General features: G+C 55.7%; 7 protein-coding genes across 7 annotated transcripts; 4 read left to right on the top strand and 3 right to left on the bottom strand.

Annotated features, from left to right (window-relative positions):
• Nucleotides 1–600: 600 nt before the first annotated feature.
• JN550_008647 (uncharacterized protein) lies at nucleotides 601–1,750 on the top strand (the record flags this gene model as incomplete). The annotated part of the gene is made up of 4 exons (XM_049320631.1): nucleotides 601–978; nucleotides 1,043–1,249; nucleotides 1,306–1,458; nucleotides 1,514–1,750. The coding sequence occupies 4 exons, from the start codon at nucleotides 601–603 to the stop codon at nucleotides 1,748–1,750; spliced, it is 975 nt and encodes a 324-aa protein (XP_049169305.1).
• Nucleotides 1,751–5,071: 3,321 nt separating this feature from the next.
• On the top strand, nucleotides 5,072–7,193 carry JN550_008646 (uncharacterized protein; the record flags this gene model as incomplete). The annotated part of the gene is made up of 3 exons (XM_049320630.1): nucleotides 5,072–6,565; nucleotides 6,626–7,107; nucleotides 7,172–7,193. The coding sequence occupies 3 exons, from the start codon at nucleotides 5,072–5,074 to the stop codon at nucleotides 7,191–7,193; spliced, it is 1,998 nt and encodes a 665-aa protein (XP_049169304.1).
• A 777-nt stretch (nucleotides 7,194–7,970) lies between these two features.
• Nucleotides 7,971–8,711, bottom strand: JN550_008645 (uncharacterized protein; the record flags this gene model as incomplete). The annotated part of the gene is made up of 1 exon (XM_049320629.1): nucleotides 7,971–8,711. One exon carries the CDS (start codon nucleotides 8,709–8,711, stop codon nucleotides 7,971–7,973), a length of 741 nt encoding a protein of 246 aa, XP_049169303.1.
• A 503-nt stretch (nucleotides 8,712–9,214) lies between these two features.
• On the top strand, nucleotides 9,215–10,529 carry JN550_008644 (uncharacterized protein; the record flags this gene model as incomplete). The annotated part of the gene is made up of 2 exons (XM_049320627.1): nucleotides 9,215–9,536; nucleotides 9,748–10,529. The coding sequence occupies 2 exons, from the start codon at nucleotides 9,215–9,217 to the stop codon at nucleotides 10,527–10,529; spliced, it is 1,104 nt and encodes a 367-aa protein (XP_049169302.1).
• Nucleotides 10,530–10,612: 83 nt separating this feature from the next.
• Nucleotides 10,613–11,828, bottom strand: JN550_008643 (uncharacterized protein; the record flags this gene model as incomplete). The annotated part of the gene is made up of 5 exons (XM_049320626.1): nucleotides 10,613–10,969; nucleotides 11,055–11,190; nucleotides 11,282–11,540; nucleotides 11,640–11,680; nucleotides 11,752–11,828. 5 exons carry the CDS (start codon nucleotides 11,826–11,828, stop codon nucleotides 10,613–10,615), a joined length of 870 nt encoding a protein of 289 aa, XP_049169301.1.
• A 1,650-nt stretch (nucleotides 11,829–13,478) lies between these two features.
• On the top strand, nucleotides 13,479–16,054 carry JN550_008642 (uncharacterized protein; the record flags this gene model as incomplete). Its single annotated transcript, XM_049320625.1, has 3 exons — nucleotides 13,479–13,602; nucleotides 13,677–15,218; nucleotides 15,270–16,054. The coding sequence occupies 3 exons, from the start codon at nucleotides 13,479–13,481 to the stop codon at nucleotides 16,052–16,054; spliced, it is 2,451 nt and encodes an 816-aa protein (XP_049169300.1).
• Nucleotides 16,055–17,227: 1,173 nt separating this feature from the next.
• Nucleotides 17,228–17,813, bottom strand: JN550_008641 (uncharacterized protein; the record flags this gene model as incomplete). Its single annotated transcript, XM_049320624.1, has 2 exons — nucleotides 17,228–17,581; nucleotides 17,658–17,813. The coding sequence occupies 2 exons, from the start codon at nucleotides 17,811–17,813 to the stop codon at nucleotides 17,228–17,230; spliced, it is 510 nt and encodes a 169-aa protein (XP_049169299.1).
• Between the last annotated feature and the right edge of the window lie 26 nt (nucleotides 17,814–17,839).

Here is a 17,839-nt window from a genome sequence, read left to right as displayed (position 1 = left end):
CACCATTTTGCCTCGGCCGGCAGCCTTCAACCCAGCCCGAGCTCGCAGCGCTCGACAGGAAAACACAGCAGCGATGGGCGGCTCGCAAGGGTCTCGCGGATTGTCACGATGCGCTTTTAGAGGGGAGGTCGTATGCCCCGCGATGGCGTGTACCCGATTGGGGAGGGAGAAGACGTAATTGCGCCCAGGGCCACAGGGCCACAGGGCCACAGGGCCATCGCCTAGCTACCCTAACCTGGCAGCCTGGGTTAGCGGTCTACACCTGGGCAGCAGCTACGTTCAGCGATGCGCGTCAGGGAGTAGCGGATTAACTTGGTGGCCGTGGGCCCCTGTCCAGTCCGCATCCACGGATCCTGGCCTGATAGCTCCCCCAGCTACCTCCACCTCCACCACCTAAGGCACAGCCGGAGTCTAGTTCCAGCCTGTGGCATCCATTGCTGGCGCGGCGCATTGCACCTGTTCAACCACCTACGATCGCGCTGCTCAGCTCTGCGAAGTACTATCACGCCCTCCCCCCAGGACTGAGCCGGAAGAAGGCCCCATTGAATTCTCCATCTGCCAGCGCCAGCGCCAGGCCCCGATCTGCGGTTCTTAATCAGAATGTCTTCGTCGCTTCTGCACCCGCCGAGCCACCTGCCTCCCACCACCGCGTTACAGCTCTCCCAGCAGGCGCCCAAGATCATCAAGGAAGCCCCGGGAGCAATTTCCACCTCGGCATTGCAGTCCTTGTTCGCAGCCTCCGAGACCCCCGAGCTGTGGACCGTCTACGAGAACTTGCTGCTATCATGTCTACGGACCGGCGACGACGAATCCGCACACCAATGCCTCGGGCGGCTGATCAACCGCTTTGGCGACGACAACGAGCGCATTATGGCCCTGATAGGTCTCCTCAAAGAGGCAGACGCACCGGACAATGCCACTCTGGAGGTTGTGCTCAAGGAGTATGAAACAATACTGAGCAAGGATCCTACCAATACGGTGAGATGACGCCCACCCTGACTCGATGGCTGCACCTTCATGCTGACATCGCCTTCCCTTCTAGCCTATTGCCAAGCGCCGCGTTGCCTTGCTTCGATCTCTCGGCAGAGTCTCCGATGCCGTAGTCGCCTTGATAGCTCTTCTAGACTTCTCTCCTACTGACGGCGAGGCCTGGGCCGAGCTCTCGGATATGTACTTCTCCCAGGGACTCTACTCTCAGGCTATCTTCGCCCTCGAGGAGGTACTCGTCTTGCAACCGAACGCGTGGAATGTGAGACTCACCTTTATGTGGCTCCGGGCCTGACATCACTGACATAACGTTGCTAGATTCATGCTAGGTTGGGTGAGCTGCTTTTGATGGCAGCCAAGGGGTCGCCGAGCCCTGACGCGTCGCGGCAACTAAGCGAAGCCCTCAAACGCTTCAGCCGGAGTGTTGAGCTTTGTGACGACTACCTGCGCGGATACTATGGACTTAAACTGGTAAGGAACGTGGGCACCCCAACTTTAGTCCATTGCCAGCTGACCACCCACCTAGATAACAACGCATCTTCTGAGTAGCCCGCAGAGCAAGAGTAAACAATCAGATAATGACAATCTGGCCCTACCTGATACTACTACACTACGCCAGCTTGATGAGCTTGCGACTGCAAAGCTTGGAGAGATCACCCGCAGGTTCTCTGCTGGAGAGAAAGGCTGGCAAGGTTACGATGAGACCGAGATCACGGCGGCAAAGACACTCATTGAGAAGGGCTCGAGCGTGACGATTCGCTGAATGTGTTGGCCAGGGCTGTGAGCGATCTACAGACGCGAGTTCCAGTGACCAAGGGCCCATGCTGTTCCTGCCTGACTCACAGCGCGTTGTATCGGCATGGCAATATGCAGGTGGAGTTTTCCAGGGGCAATGCCACTCTACCGTGGTTGACGCATAAGCCAGAGGGCTCTAGAGTGTCGATCGTGTCGAGACCAGTCCGTCGAGACTTCGACGCGCAGACAATGTATCGACCTCGATTGGTGGCCTCCTCAGGGCCGAGTATAGGGGTGGAACTTATGGGATCGGGAACAGCAGCATCTTTCTCTGGCGTTCCACTTTGATGCAGCAACGTGGTGCCAGTGGTGAGCCTTACGAGCTTCGGGCGGACAAAAAGGCAGCAAAGAGCCACACATTAGTCAATCGAAACCAGCGCGCCTCTTTAGACGCAACCAATGTGTATCCTTGTTCCGCTTGCATGCAGCTATCGGTGAATGTTGGGCAGCAAAGCGGCGCATTTAGGTCAAGATGGGTTCCACCGGGAGCGGGCCTAACCGCCCGGGAAGTCTCAGCGAGACTGGTCGGAATAGCTTCAACTTGTGAGGAGTGCATGGCTGCCTGGGCAAGCGCTTTGCTCTATGCACGGCATGGCAGAATCCACGATGTCTTCCTTGAAACGAAACCCAGCAGGCACATTTCAGTCCGGGGCCGCTGGCCACGTCGATGTCCAGCGGGACTCTAGGTCTGGAACCCACTACTGGGCTTCAATTAAGGTCGAGCCTGGCGGTGAAGATGTACTGACTCGAGCCGTTATTAGTACTCATCCCCCAGGCCCAAACATCCCCCGTGCAAGTGTAGATTACCATCAGATTCCATCCTGTGTATTCGATACAACCACCAGGCAACTCTAGTGACGCGGGTTGTTCCACAGGAATCAGGAGACCCATTCTCTCTTTTGCTGCATTTACGCCCAATCAGGAACTACTACCACCAGACCCTCGAGTCGTTCGTAACCCTTTTTGTTTCCTCTAGCCAAAGGACCATGCTACCACTGTGGAAACATATGCACCTACACATATATGGAAAGCCTTACGAGAAAGGAAGACGCCTCATCAAGTATAAGACCCCTTGAGAGGCCAGCAAGATCCGACACACTGCCTACCTCCGCATAGGACCACAACAGGATTCAAGGAACCAACCTGGAACCGGCCTCTGCCCATCCAACGTTTGGTGAGTGACAAGCCCACAAGTTAAGGTTACCCAGAGGACCCAAGGAACGGGATCGCTGGTGGTCAACGGCGCTCGCTGAGGCTCCCCTCCCAGCCCAGTGCAAACCCAGGCCGGGTCACATGTGGACACATAAAAGTGGGTAGCGCATCGGCAGACGTCGAGGTGGAACCCGATTCCGTGCTGCGGTGTAAGTGCATCTAGCTCGGCTGCACCCGCCTAGAGCAATTCTTCCGCGTCGATGGTGGGCTGCCTGCAAGTGCCCTCCCTGGCCACCAACTCTGAGAATGACGGAGGCGGAGTCCTCGCATTCGAAAGCCCCCTCCCAGCTCCCTGTCGACATGCATCAAGGGATGAGGGGTTATGGTGCTGTTTCGGCAAGACCCCAGTGTCGAGTTTCCCACTGTGGATGCTATAGAAAGAGTACTGGAACCCAGTGTTTACTAATATGTTATAGCGACTATATTCATTACAAGCCTGGTCTGCAGCTATACAGCACTTGTTCAAGGAGTTTTCCAAACCCACATTGAGGGATTCGGATCAGATCAGAGCCCCTGTCCGATCGAAAGTCTCCATCGAGGAACAACGACGACTAGCCACTTGTTAGACAAGTTGAGCTGAAACACGACAGAGTAACATCTCGCCACGACGTGAAGGTTTCCTTCGACTGGATAGGTACGTGATTGCATCCTTATTCTATTCCAGTCGGTGCTCAGTGGTATCGAAAGATATTTCCTGGGGACGGTTCTTGTTTTTCTTCGAAGTTATGCAAGTAGAGTGGCATTTTGCGAACCAGCCTCCAGGGCTATCCATGAGATGAGACCTGGGGCGTCGATCTTGTAAGCGCGGAAGTCAACACCAAAGAGGGGTTCGTGAGGCCACGCTACTCCCTCACGCGCGCGCACACACATACTCCCGGAAGATTGGCTAGTGCTATCTGTCCGCATCGGGGAAGCCCAAGGCAAGCGTCGAGGTGGGCGAGATCGATCGATACCGCCGGCACCAGAACAGTGTGACCCCTTAGCCGTCGCGTCCGCGGGCACTTGTACCAAGTTTCGGAACAGCCACACTGCGGTGCATTAGACAATACATTGATTGGCATGGTGAGCCCGGGCTGACAACACCTCCGTGGCCTTAGTGCCGCTGTTATTTTGGCCCCCAGGCTTAAAATCGCTCCTGTTTCTGCCATCGTGCCGCTTACACCAGCTCAAGCAGAGGGGAAGGTGGCAGACCGCACTTCACAAAACCAGCCTGGCCCCCCAACACTCTTGATCCCTCTCCCATCTTCAACTTCAGTCTCGGCTGGAGGAGAGGCTCAACAGGGCTGCTGCATCTTCCCGCTCACTCGGAGGTGAGGCGACAAGCAGCAGCGCCTCAGGGTGCCCCAACTGATCGATTGATTGATCGCCCTCTCGTCCCCGTGTGGACTGAGTACGTACTGGTCCTCTGCTTAATTACATATCGCCTAAGTTGTCCCAAGTCCAGTCGCTCCCCGCTTGGCTCATCGTATCCTTCACCGCGGAACGCCCAATCCAACTTTTTTTTGCGCCCAACTGAGCGCAAAGACCAGGATCTTCCCTACTCTGCGACATTCCACCAAGAAGCAAGCGTCCCCGCGACCATCCCATCCTACAAAAGCACCCAAGCCCTAGCTTCAGTCTCAACTGCCATCTCATTACACGCGGAATCCAGCCAATCTCTTGGGCCAGAGGACACAATCCCCCCTCTCGCTCTCGCTACACTCAGCTGCGACAAGTCGTACCAAGTCCATCACATTGCGCTGGGCGTTTTTGCCGCTGTTACAGGGATCACAATAATCAACAACCCCGCGCCGATACTACTCTCAACCACCAATTGTCTGCCCGCTGTCCGCTTTCGCCCACGACAAGACTCACACGCCCACAGGCCTTGGCTCCAGAGCAATCGAGACGCCCGCGGGACATCCCTCATCGCAAACCCTCATTGCTACCTTCTCATCCTACTGAGACTCGCTTTGCTCCGACCCCTCCGCAACAGGTTGTCGTGAGCGAAGAGATACTCTGATCAGCGTCCGTCCCTCATGTCTGCGTGAGTGTGGGAATCTTCGTGGCACTACCATTTTCGCCTGTTGACGCTGTCATGAGCAGACTTCGCGTTCGCGTTTCACAATCGCATTCGCGTTCACAATCACGGCATCGCCGCCCCGCCGAAGCATCTGGCGAGTCCGGCTTCTCAAGTCAGGAATACAGTGAGTCGGGACCAGACGACGAGGAGGACTGGGAAGACGAGGAGCTTGATCCAGACGACTCGGCTTCAAGCCCGGAGGACTCGTTTCAAGGGCCGAGAAGCGCACGGCAAGCGACACGGCATCATCGTCTAGAAAGGCCACCACCACAATCAGGTTACGGATATACGCCGGCTCCACACCCGGCAGGCAGCCAGCCCAGTCTGGCTTCCTCGGAGGACTACCCGTACTACGGCCACGGCCATTACCCACCCCCAGGTCCGGGTGGGTATGGGGGCCGTGGCCGTGGTGGACATCCTGGGTATCCTCAGAGCCAGTTAGGCGGAGCCTACGCTCCTCCATTCGGCCAGTCGGTAGTCCCTTATGCTGCCAACCCCTTCACTCCCGCCGGAGCTGGAGGTCATTACTTCTCCCCAGACCATCGAGGATGGGGGCAAGAAGTTATGCCGTACGCAGGAAACAGTTACTTTCACCCTCCTGGACCTGGTGGTCCATATCCCGTCCCCCCCGGGATGCAACAGTATCATCAATGGTCGCCACCTCCGCAGACTGAAATTGCACCACCTCGCACTCCGGGACCTTCTGGTGCCGCAGAACCGCCGAAGCCAGACCCAGAAAAGGAGCAAATGAAGAGACAGCTGGAGGAGATACAGGCAAAGCAGGCGGCGAAGGAGGCCGAAGCAAAGCAAAAAGAGATGGAAGCTAGAATCAGGGAGGAAGCCGCGGCTGAATTCGCCCGCAAGATGGAGCAGATGAAAAGAGATGAAGCCGTCCGAGCAGAGGAGCGAGCGGCTGCGCTCGAAAAGGCAAAGAAGGAGATCGAGGATGCCCGAAGGGAGGCCGAGAAAGCGACCCGTGAAGCCGTGGAGGCCGAGAGAAGAGCCGAGGCAGAACGCAAAAAGGTTGAGGCAGAGGCTATTGAACGTGCTGAGAGGGTTGCACGAGACAAGATGGAAGCTGAGCGGAGGGCGGAAGAAGAACGCAAGAAGAAAGAGGCCGACGCCGCCGCCGCCGCCGAGAAGGAAGCACAGTACAGGCTAGAGGCGGCGATCCGGGCAAAGGAGGAAGCCGAGGCGGCAGCTGCTAAGAAGGTGGCGGAAGAGGCCGAGTGGCGCAAGAATCTCGAAGAGGAAGCTAAGCTGAAGGCCGAGCGAGAGGCGCGCAAGAAGATTGAAGAAGAGAGGCAGGCGGCTGAGGATGCCGCAGCCGCCGAAGAGGCCAAGAAGAAGGAGGAGGAACTCTTCAAGAAGAGGGCGCTGGCGGACGCCCAGCGTGAGGCAGAGGAGGCAAACAAGAAGTCGCTTGGCAAGGACAAGGCCCCTATCCGTTTCAAGGATGCAGTTGGTAGAAAATTCAGCTTCCCGTTCCACATCTGTCAAACATGGACGGTAAGTCTACCCCCGAACGCCTGATTTTGCGAGTCTTGGCTAATTCACCAATTCCCGCAGGGTATGGAAGAGCTGATCAAGCAGGCTTTCCTACATGTCGATGTGATAGGACCGCATGTACAGGACGGTCATTACGATCTCCTTGGTCCCGATGGTGAGATCATCCTTCCTCAGGTGTGGGACAAGGTTATCGAGCCCGACTGGGCCGTCACTATGCACATGTGGCCTATGGATCGACCCCCGGCTATGCACATGCACATGCACGGCGGCCACGGCCGCCCAGGCCCGGGCGGGGGCACCATACCTCCTCACCGACCAGGCATGCCGATGCCGCCACCAGGGGGCCGGAGACCGCACGGGGGACCGCCTGTGCCGCCGATTCGTCCGAGGGATGGGTTCCCAACCCCGGGTGTTACGATCATGCATGAGCATCGTGGGCCTGGTACGAGGATTGTGACCAAAGATAAGGACGCAAAGAAGAGCAAGAAGAGCTCGCCCAGCATGCTGTCATTCCTCGCAGGTGGCTCTAAATCGAAGAGCAAGTAAGTTCATTCCCGATGCCAGCTCTAGCAGTACCCCCGTAGATGGCGACTAACAGCTTGATAGGGGCAAGAAGAGGACAGGTTGACAAGGGGCAAGTAGAGGCCATCCCGGTTTCGAAGAGCACACGTACGGCTGTGGCTTCATGAGGCAATTCTAATCATCTGCTCTCGACTCAGGGCCATATAGCCCTGCGTTTTCGACTCTACTCCGGCCTGACGGCAAACGATACTCATCATTTCTGTTTCTCGGCTCTTGATTTTTGGCATTATACCCCGGTTTCTTCCTGGCTCGTTGATCCTTATGGCGACATTGGAGCACCTCCTTTTCTTTCTTTTTTTCTTTTCACTTTGGCAAAATGCAGACGGAGTATACTTGGAGAGATATAAGCGATTTCTTGCATGGTTTGGTGGCTTGGAGCGTGACACGGTTTGACATTAAGCAGACTCCTTTTTGCTTTCGGTAGCGCAGGTGATTGTTTCGAAACCCTTGAGAAAATGAGAGAAGACGTGACGAGATCCATGAGAGGGGAAGTTTTGGGGCTTCCGGATGAGATATGCAGCAGTTTGAGCGGCGTCATAAGCATACGATGATGAGAAGAAGACGGTGGCGGTCTAGATTGGTTGATTTATTTGTGCTGTTATATCAGCGGATCGATGCATGAATGGAATTTAGAAACTAAATCAAATTAATATCTGCAAATACGCCTAAACTCCATTTCTATGCAGGTCTATATCTGTCTTGAAGAACTTGTGTACATCGTCCGAGCAACGCCATGTGCTGGACCAGATCATGCCAGTCGCTTTAGTCTACCGTCTGATACTCTGAAATACTCGCTTGTGCATTTTGTTCTCTCGTGTCTTCATCACGACAACTTCGGCGGGCCTAATACTCTTCTTGCCTCCTTCTCAAAAGCCGACACCATGATCGGTGCAACCTTGTCCGCAACTGCCGAGCTCACGGCACCGTACAGCGGGTTGACAAACTGGAACATGATGCTGAGGTCCACCTCGCTCCATGTGCCTTCCTCGCCACTCCCTTCTCGGCCTCCCACCGGCCGCACCGTCCACCGGGTCACCAGGCTGCGGAATGTGCCCTCTTCTCCCGCGTGCGCCGCCGGCCCGGAGTCCCGCAGACCCCAACGCTGCAGATCTTCCGGGGGGATCTTGGTCCACGCCGAGCCGCTGATGGCCTCGACGATGCCGCGGTCCGGGATGCAGAAGACGCGGCTGCTGTACGTCTCGGCCAGGCCGCTCCAGCCGGCGGACAGCGTGCCGGCCGTGGGCCAGCGCCGTTGCTGCTGCTGCGGATCCGGGCTGTCGCTGCGGTGCGCCGGGGTCCACGAAGTGACGCGCGACGTCGTGCAGTACGGCAGGAACCGCGAGTAGGCGTCGATGTCGGCGATCAGGTCGTACAGCGGCGCCGACGGGTACGGCAGCGTCCGGCGGGCTCGGACGGTCTGGGGCTCGGTGCTGGGGAGGTTGAAGAAGCTTCGCGAGGTGCGCCCGGCTTGGGAAACCCTGGGGAGAGGGTAAGAAGGCCGGGGCGCGCACAGCGGCGGCGCAATGGCTCGCGGCGCAACGCGGACTGCTGTTCTGGTCGCCATTTTGAGCTCGGGGGCCGCAAGGGGAAGTATAAATGAGTGAAGGGATGCAGCGGGGTATGGATATGCGGGTGATTAGTGCTGCTTCTTCTCCATGGCCAAACTCATAGCCCCACAAGAGAGGGTCTTCCTTTCAAAGGAAATCGTCCTTTTCTAGGGAACAGAAACCAAAACGAAGGTGAGTGCTTCCGACGAGTTGAGGCCGAATGACGGTGATGATGTTGATGTAGCTCGCAGCTGGCCGCCAGCCCTTCCCCGCTGCTAGCGGTTACAAGAAAACGCCCCACTCTGGACGCCCAAACCGCGGAATTTTTTCACCAATAAATTGCTAACAGGCCCAAAATCGCGTTTTCTCTTTTCTTCGCACCGCACATCCTGAGAGCACATCCAGGCCTTGGACGAGCCAGCTTGTGTCAAGCTGCCCTGAACATGCCAACCAGTGCTCTACGGTGACGCGCCCCTCTACAGTGACTGCTGTCACGCCCTTTTCACAAACACCCGGCGCCATGGACACCCCTACGGTGCAGGATCCTCCGGCTCACGCCATCGAGCAAGAGCTGCTGGACAAGACCTCGTCCCTGACGGTCGAGGAGCAGGTCTCACCGCCCGCCTCCGGGTCCGAGACGCCTGCCCACCGCAGCCATGATCCCCAGTACAACCAGAAGCGGACCGACCCTTTCCAGTTCGGGTCTCGTTACCTGCAGCAGGAGGACGACGTCTTCGAGTTCAATGCTTGGGATCATGTGGAGACTGACGACGCCTACAAGGAGTACGCTGAAGAGCAGTATCAGAAGCAGCGGGAGTCGCCAGTCTCCGACTTTGACAAACGTAAGTGCAGATTTTTGTTACTCTCGGCAACCGGCCAACCTCACCCACCATTGCTACCTGATGATATCACAAATTTACGCATAGTTCATCTGAATCTATGTGATGACACTCGCATGTTTTAGTCTTTCGCTCCCATCTGACTAGCTGTTCAAACATTTTCTGTTTTGAAATGATCAATCAACGAGGAGCGCGTTGCTGACTTTGTGGACAGACAGGTTTAACTCGGACCCTGCCAAATGGTGGAATTTGTTCTACAAGAACAACACTGCCAACTTCTTCAAGAACCGCAAATGGCTGCAACAAGAATTCCCAATCCTTGGTAAGGTGGTCCAGGAGGACGCTGGCCCCGTGACAATCCTTGAGGTCGGCGCTGGCGCTGGAAACACCGCATTTCCCATCCTGGCCCATAACAAAAACCCCAAGCTGAAGATCCATGCGTGTGACTTCTCCAAGAAGGCTGTGGAAGTGATGCGTAGCTCTGAGGCCTACAACACAGACTATATGCAGGCTGATGTTTGGGATGCCGCTGGTCAAGACCTACCACCCGGGCTCGAGGACGGCTCTGTGGATGTGGTCATCATGGTCTTCATCTTCTCAGCTCTCTCACCGCTGCAGTGGAGGCAGGCCGTGCACAATGCCTACCGTGTCCTGAAACCAGGCGGTGAGGTTTGCTTCCGTGATTACGCGCGAGGTGATCTCGCTCAGGTCCGTTTCAAGAAAGGCCGATACCTGGAAGAGAACTTCTACATCCGAGGCGATGGCACACGAGTGTACTTCTTTGACCAGGATGAACTCGCCGCTATCTGGTCTGGAGAGACCTCTGCCGATAGTAAGGATACATCCGTAGAAACGCCATCAGCAGATGGCGAGACGACTCAAGTAGCAAGATTTGAGGTCGAAGATCTGGGTATAGATCGAAGACTTCTCGTCAACAGAGCTAAGAAGCTCAAGATGTACCGCTGTTGGATACAAGGACGATTTAGAAAGAAATAGACCCTCCTGTCCAAACGTATATTAAGTTCATCTGCTGTAACAGTGATGCTCCTGTGAGGTACAATATATGTGTCGTATTCACTTCAAGCGCCTAACTTCTCGATAAACTGCCGCCTCTCTCCATCGCCAAATCCTATGCCGTCAAGATACGCCTCTATGCCACCATATGTGTCTTCGATATGGCCCCAGACCCGTGGCACAAAATCCGGCGGACAGTCTCCCCACTCGGCTGTGAGCCCAATCTCCTCAATTTCAGCCAGCCGTGATTCCCGCTCGGCTACCAGGCCGTCTTGGGTGAGGAGGTAGTCGTGCGTGATGGCCTCCAGGGGCACACCAAGCACGAACAGCGCCACGGCAACGACCAGCCCCGTGCGGTCCTTGCCCTGCGTGCAGTGCACAAGGACGGGCAGGGCGGAGGGCTGCGTGAAGGCGCGAAGAGCCTTTCATTGAATGGTTAGCCAGCTACACATCTTAATGGGAGTTTTGGAAGGGATGGATGGAAAGGATCTTAGCATATTGCTTTACCTCTGCGATCTCAGCCCCGGACTGGTCCAGCGTGTCGAAGCCCATGCCCACCAGTCCCCGGGGCAGCATGACCTCCTTGCTGATGATCCGGATGGCATCGATACGGTAGCCCGTCAGGTAGAGGCATATTAATTTTCTAGATTCGTAGGCGAGGGAACGTCAGCGGCCCGTCCCTTTCCATCTCCCCATGACGAGCCTGGGGGTCAATCCCGTGGACCAGCACCTACAAGTAGCTCCCCCAACTCAGCTGGCTCAGCATGTGGTGCTCAAACTTCTTGCCCGTCACCTTGATCTCCAGGTACCGCAGCCCGGGGATCTGGACGGGCTCCGCGAGCGCGGCGTTGGACTGCAGCAGCGCCGGGGTCTTGATGTCCGCCTGCCGCTTCTCGGCTTGCTTGAGGTGCTCCGTCTTGGTCCGCAGGTCCATCACCGTCTTGATCCCGTAGTCCGCCTGCAGCCTGCGCCGGTCGGACAGCGTGGCGTCATCTACATGGCCGGGACAGGGCCGTGGTCAGCCCGGGGGACGACGGAAAGTCAAGATAGGAGGGCATGGTGGAACATTGGCCCCTACGCGGTAGCACACACCTGGACGTGCCGAGCGATAGAGCACACCTTCTTTGAGGATCCTGGTCTCGGGTTCAGCTCTTGCCTGGGGGCGCGCCAGTACGGGGGTTTGTGTGTATGTGGTGGCATTTACCTTTTGCCAAGAAAGGCGTTCACCGTTTTACCCACATCACGGAAATTCAGGATGTTGTCAAAGGCGCTGTCGGACATGATAAGAGGAAATGGCTGACACCTTCGTGTTGATGGCAGTTCAACAAGGTAAATGTGTTCACGCGACAGGAGCTTGTGTGCAGAGGCTGAAGACGCATGGTTGACGTGACGGCAAGAAAGGTTCAACTACAGATTATTCTTGGTTCGGGGCTCATGAGAGTTGGCATGGTCTCTACCGTGATCCTGGTCACGAAACTTGGATCTGAACCGAACTGTCGGGATTGATAGTAGGCTAGATATAGCCATGTCTCAACAACCTTGTAACAGAAGACCGTCAACATTAATGTTGAGTATACGTATCTCAGCTTCAAATTGCATTGCAGCATGGCAGCGTGGAGTTGTATATTCCATATTTGCACCTATGGACACCCTTCGCTTCGTATGTGGGCAGATCCTACGAGCCAAGCAGCCAAATCTAGCCCCCACGGTCTCGCCGAGCGGCATGGGTCAAATCCTCGAATACTTCGGATGAAAATCCTACAGCGCATGTTCAAACCTAGATAACCCAATGGCCCGATGCAAATAGTGTTTACAGAGGCAACCCTCTCCAGAGCTGAGAGCCGTGTTTATTGTCTTGGCAGAGGCTAGAATCGTACTCGATCGACATGGCATTTTATGTTGACGAGCGCCACCAACCCCCAAGGTAAGGATAGCTTCTCGCACGCTCGGTGACGTTTGGGTTTCAGGGCCTCCAAAAGGTCTCTTGAGTGGCTAGAACTCTGGGCTGTTCCAGCGGTAGCCCAGACCTTTGCCAGGCAGGCCAATGAGACCCGACAGCCAGTGACGGAACCCCTGTGTGATGCCCGCTAACGGCAAGGGTTCGCAATATCGGCCACGGCTCCCCGCAGCTGGGATTTCCTTCTTCGACCTGAGCTTGCCCAATCTGAACAAGATGATCGTCATGTCACCTCGACGAGCGATCCATGACGAACTCAAGGGGGGTCCATGTTGCTGCGGTGGGTACATGTTGTTGTTTGCGGCAATGCCGTCGCATCCATGTGTTGGTGAAGCATGCAAGGTTGTTCTGCTCGCTGTTGCTAAGGGACAGGGACAACAACAAGCGAGGATGGGAGAATACACGTACTTGGTGGTTGACAACTCCCCAATTGTGAGGCATTCCGGTGGTGAAATGATACCCCTACTGCTGGAGAATGGATCTCAGGGTCTCGATTGACGGCGCAGTTCTGGAATGCCGATGGCCTCGACGGCTCCCACAGGGTGTGCCACATGACGTCACAAGCCGGTTGCGACTAGTTGCGCACCAGCACCGCTGACGAACCAACCGACCCGTAGGCCCAACACCATCTCAAGTGAGTTAGGTGCCTCCAAGGCGACAAAGCACTATGATGGACGGTTCCTCAGAGGTCCCCGCCCATTCCGCTCTTAGGGGCGCCTCGTCCGTCTGGGCTGTGTGCTTATTATGCTTTGTGATCGTCCTGTGACGCGGGTGGTACTGTAGAAGGGGGCCCTTTCTCATTGCGCCGCGAGCCTAGAGCACCTCCTCCGTCAGATCTCACGGAGCACAAATTGGCATCGTACTCCTCTCTCTTCCTCTGAAAAGCTTCTCCCCCAATACGGGATCCCACGGCGACCCCCTACCCTGATCATCCCGCCCCGAAGGTTTATGTGGATCTCGATAAGTGGCCAGGGATGTCGACCGGGACACTTCTCCAGTCCAACACCAGCAGCCCGCTGCCCCAGGCTGACGGCAACGGACCTACCAATGGGGCTCAAATGCGGAAGTCCCATGACGACACCCACCGGTCGCCTGCATGTGCGTATAAGCTCTCTCTTCACCAGTCTTCGCCCGCGATAGGGTCCGCTGTCAGAAAAGTTAACCTTGCTCAGGTCACTCCGGACGACTCGTATATGCAAAACCTCAAGATCTCCCCAGCTTCCCGTCCGTAGGGCTGGGACCCAACGGATCCGCCGCCGGCGCAGCTGCCTCTCTGGGCTGGAACAAAAAGACGTCTCCCGAGATCTGGAAGCCCGACAGCTCGACCTCAGCTTCGACCGCCGCGCTTCTGGCACACGATCAAAAAATGGCAGCGAGTTGGGCGCCATCGCCCAGCAGCCAAGGCGCGCAGGCTGCGCTGCTTGCTCACAAGAACGCCAAAAACACCGAGGCTTGGAAGCCGGCCAACTCGGATCACGGCCATACAGCCGCCAACCAGGCGTTCAAGGCCAACAGAAATACTGCCGCGGCTCACAACCGGGACAATGGCCACTCCGCTGCTAACCAGGCGTTCAAGGCCAGCCGCAACGCCCCTGCGACTAACAACCGCGCTGATGTGCGCACATTGAACCGCCAACGATCCCTGATGGCTGCAAAGGGCGCCATGACCACGCGACCTCGATCAAACACCGCTCCCACTCCAAAGGACTCGTATCCGGATGAGACCAATGCCGCCGCCAACGCCCTAAAGGCTGCGACGGCAGCGCATAAGCCGAACCGGTCCGCAACAGGAGTCAAGGGGGGCGCAGTGCCTTACACTACTATGAACAGGCAGATGTATACCTCTCATCCACCCGTGAAGCCCGAGGTTGAAGAGCAGAGCCGGGAAGACCAACTTCACGCCACGGCAGTTGCCATGGCCAAGAAGATGTTCACCCAACAGCAGAAAGTCATTGACCAGGCCAAGAAATCCCAAGCGGCAAGGCCCGGTCCCAGGCGAACGAGGAGCTCCAGTAGTCTTAGCGATGATGAAGTTCAACCAATGCAGTTCAACACACTCCAGGATGCCGCCTATAAGCTTGCCCAAGAGCGACTTTCCAAGCTTCATGAGGACAACCTGAAGAACAGAGAATACCAAGAGTACTACGGGCACGTTAGACCCCAACGCAAGTTCACTATGAAGGGTAGGCTGCAGCGTCGGAGATCAGCTAGCGAGGGAGACCTCTCTCAGGACAAGATCCGCTCGCAGCAGATCAAGAAGCAGATGTCCATCTTCTCGTCCAAACTTTCAGAGGTGGATGACAAGAAACGACAGAAGGACCGTGATGCTCTCCTAGCCGCCGCGCGGAGGAATGTCGAGGCACGCCTGAAGGGCATGGATGACAAGGTCGCGGCAGACACCGGCATGGTACCACCGTCAAGACTCACCGACTGGGAGGTCAAGGCACAAGCAGCAGCTCAAAGCCGGAGCGATAACAGACTCAGCAAGCATGGCAAGATCGACATTGGCGCCGGCAAGTACATGGGCCAGGACGAGATTGATGCGATTGCTGCTCAGCGAGTCCAGCCAACGCTGGATGAGATCAATGAAAAGGCTGAGAAGGAGCATGCCAGGCAGACTGAGCTACGACTTGAGGCTGAAGCAAAGAAGGCTGAGCGTGAAAGAGAAAAGGCCCGCGAGAGAGAGGTCGCAGACATTGCTAAGAAGCTTAAGGGTGAGTATCTCTGATGTGAATCTGTGACTTGATATCTAACCGAATGTATAGAACAAGAAAAGCACGAGAACCGAGAGAAAAAGGCAGAGGAAAAGCAAGAAGCTAGAGCCAAGAGGGAAGAGGAGAAGGCCGCAAAAGCCGAGCAGAAGCGTCTTGCCAAGTCCGAGAGGCACAAATCTGCCCCTCCGATCTCACTGCCCTTCCGCCATGGTCGTCACGAAGAATCCAAGGAGCAGCTACACGAAGAGCGCCCGCGGACAACGGAGCAGGCAACAGAGGAGAGAGTCGCTCTCAACGACGTCGGCCAGCCTGTCCGAATCCCTGCGGCCACTGTGTCCTCCGATGAACAGCCTGCTAGTGCTCCGCCAATTGATATCCCAGCAGCTCGAACACATGCGCGGTCAGAAAGCTCTTCCCCTACGGACAAGGTATCTCCTACTGGCAAGGTCAAGACCTGGTTCAAGTCTCGGTTCTCACGAGGCTCAAAGTCAGAGGAGGATAGGCCTAAAGACAGCGTCCGGAAGGGCTTCGTCGGTGGTCACTCTCTCACCGGCATGGACAGCAACAATGCCAGCACCGTCAGCGTCGACAATCGCAGCGCCAGCGTACGGGCTGTCGCCATGGCAGGCCGACGGAGGACTGACCTCTCAGAAGACCAGTCGGCCACCAACGCGGACCAAGTCTCGCCGATGAGTAGCTCTAGCGATGAAGCCTACTTCAGCGAAGCTCGCGAGGGCTTGAGCTCGGGACTGAGCCCACCGCGTCCTGTGCAGGACCCCGCGGCGAAGAAAAGCCACAGCCCCGTAAGGGACTCGAGGTTCCATGAGATTATATGATTATGAAACAGTTGCCTACTGTACGCCAATTGTGTACCTACTCCTTCATGTATACGATTTCTGGGGTCATTCATGAGCCACGAACTTTTGTAATTCCGAATACGGAAAAGGGGGAAAGGAAGAGAGGGGCAAAGAAACACCGCCGCAAGGAACAAGAAACACGGCGTTTGGACTGGCATTATTATCCTTGTACTTTTATCACTTTGCTTAGCAACACGATACCTTCTGCTTCCTACTTGTGCCTATACCTTTTGTGTGACAAGGTGTTCACCGTGAACTTCTTTCCAGCAGGTTCTTTAGGATGCAAGAGCCAGGTTGTAACTTAATGACAGGCTTCACGCTTACTTTAGCTCCTGAATGCTGCCATCTGCAAGAGTAGAAATCAGCCTTGCCATGCGATATCAGTACTTGTACTGGTACGAAATGCTTCCGCCGGCGGTCATTCCAACATGAAGCCTGTCATGAGTATCAATAAGGATGCCGGCCGTGGTTTCCTTTGTGATGCCGATTCCCTGTCGTATGTAACTTCCCAGCCAATCATCAAGCTAAACCCAGGGAAGTTGAGATTCAAATTCCTCAGCGGCTCTGCGTGTGATATTTCCATATTATCGCGAACTGTTGCCCTGTGCAACTGGCCGCCCTCAGGGCCTTTGATGCGGCACGTTAGTCATAATCGGTATCCCAGCAGACGCCAACCATAAGCTCAGACGACGCCGCGGCCTCAAATCGCCTGCTCGCACAGAGGCAACCCTCGTATGAGCCCAATAACGGTATTTTTGCCACGGCCAGCACATCGACAAAGGAATGCCGACCGTCAGGCTTGTTTGAAGTACTTGAGAGTTGCGTTACCTACTTATATCATGGCCGGAATGAAGGGTGTTCACAAGGACTTCACAATTTAGGTTGCGATACAAGCACCAGTATACATGTGCCATCCTTAGACGAAGTAACGGGACAGAAGCTTCTTATCTGTTGTCTCTCTCCAGAGGACCTGGCGGATCTAGAGCCTCTCAGACTTTCACCCACTTAGAAGAAACAAGCAAACCCAGATGCACACAATCATGCGCTGCCTAGAGAAACACGATTATATCAGAGACCCTTCAGAATCCCGCACCTCAAGCAAGACCAAGGCTCCAGATCTCTCCCAGCTGTGATGAATGAAAGACGAATTACTTATGTATCTCCAAGTGGAATGAGTGTGTTGTCTTTGTTAATCTTCGCCCATGTCAGTGTTTGGGTCCATAGCCTCGACTGCGTCTGCTCGTCTCGACTCTCTGGCGAACTCTCGTCCTTCTGCAGGAGGGTAAAGAAACCTCTCTCGGCAGCAAATTTGGGGTCGAGAGCGATATCGACTACATCTACACCCGCTGGTGCCGCGGGACGTATAGTTGGACCCATGAGAAACCTAAGTAGAGGGAGCAGAGGCTTCAATACGAGCGTTTGCATCACAGCCATGCTCATGGGGGTATTGGTGCGGAGTGCACGAGAGTCGATGAGACCACCGGGGTTGATTGCGACGACGGTGATCTTGTTGAGATTTAGGTCTTTTTGAAGCAAGTAAGCCACTAGCCAAGAGCTGTTACTCTCCAAGGGGGATTCATACCTTTTCAAGATGGCGATTGAGTGCATACATCCATGTTGTGATGGCGAGCTTGGTGGTTGCGTGTCTCTGGTACCCGCGTCCCTGCTTGTCGGCGTCCACGGATGGCTTCACTAGGAGTTCCAAGTCATCCGGGATGGTTGGTGGATATCTCTCCATCCCATTCTTGCCGGGCCAGTGGCAAT

The sequence above is a fragment of the Neoarthrinium moseri genome, assembly GCF_022829205.1.
Source record: "Neoarthrinium moseri strain CBS 164.80 chromosome Unknown scaffold37_Wmoseri_CBS_16480, whole genome shotgun sequence".
NCBI lineage: Eukaryota > Fungi > Ascomycota > Sordariomycetes > Amphisphaeriales > Apiosporaceae > Neoarthrinium > Neoarthrinium moseri.
Note: the sequence above shows the minus strand (reverse complement) of the source record. Positions and strands in the feature narration are given on the sequence as shown.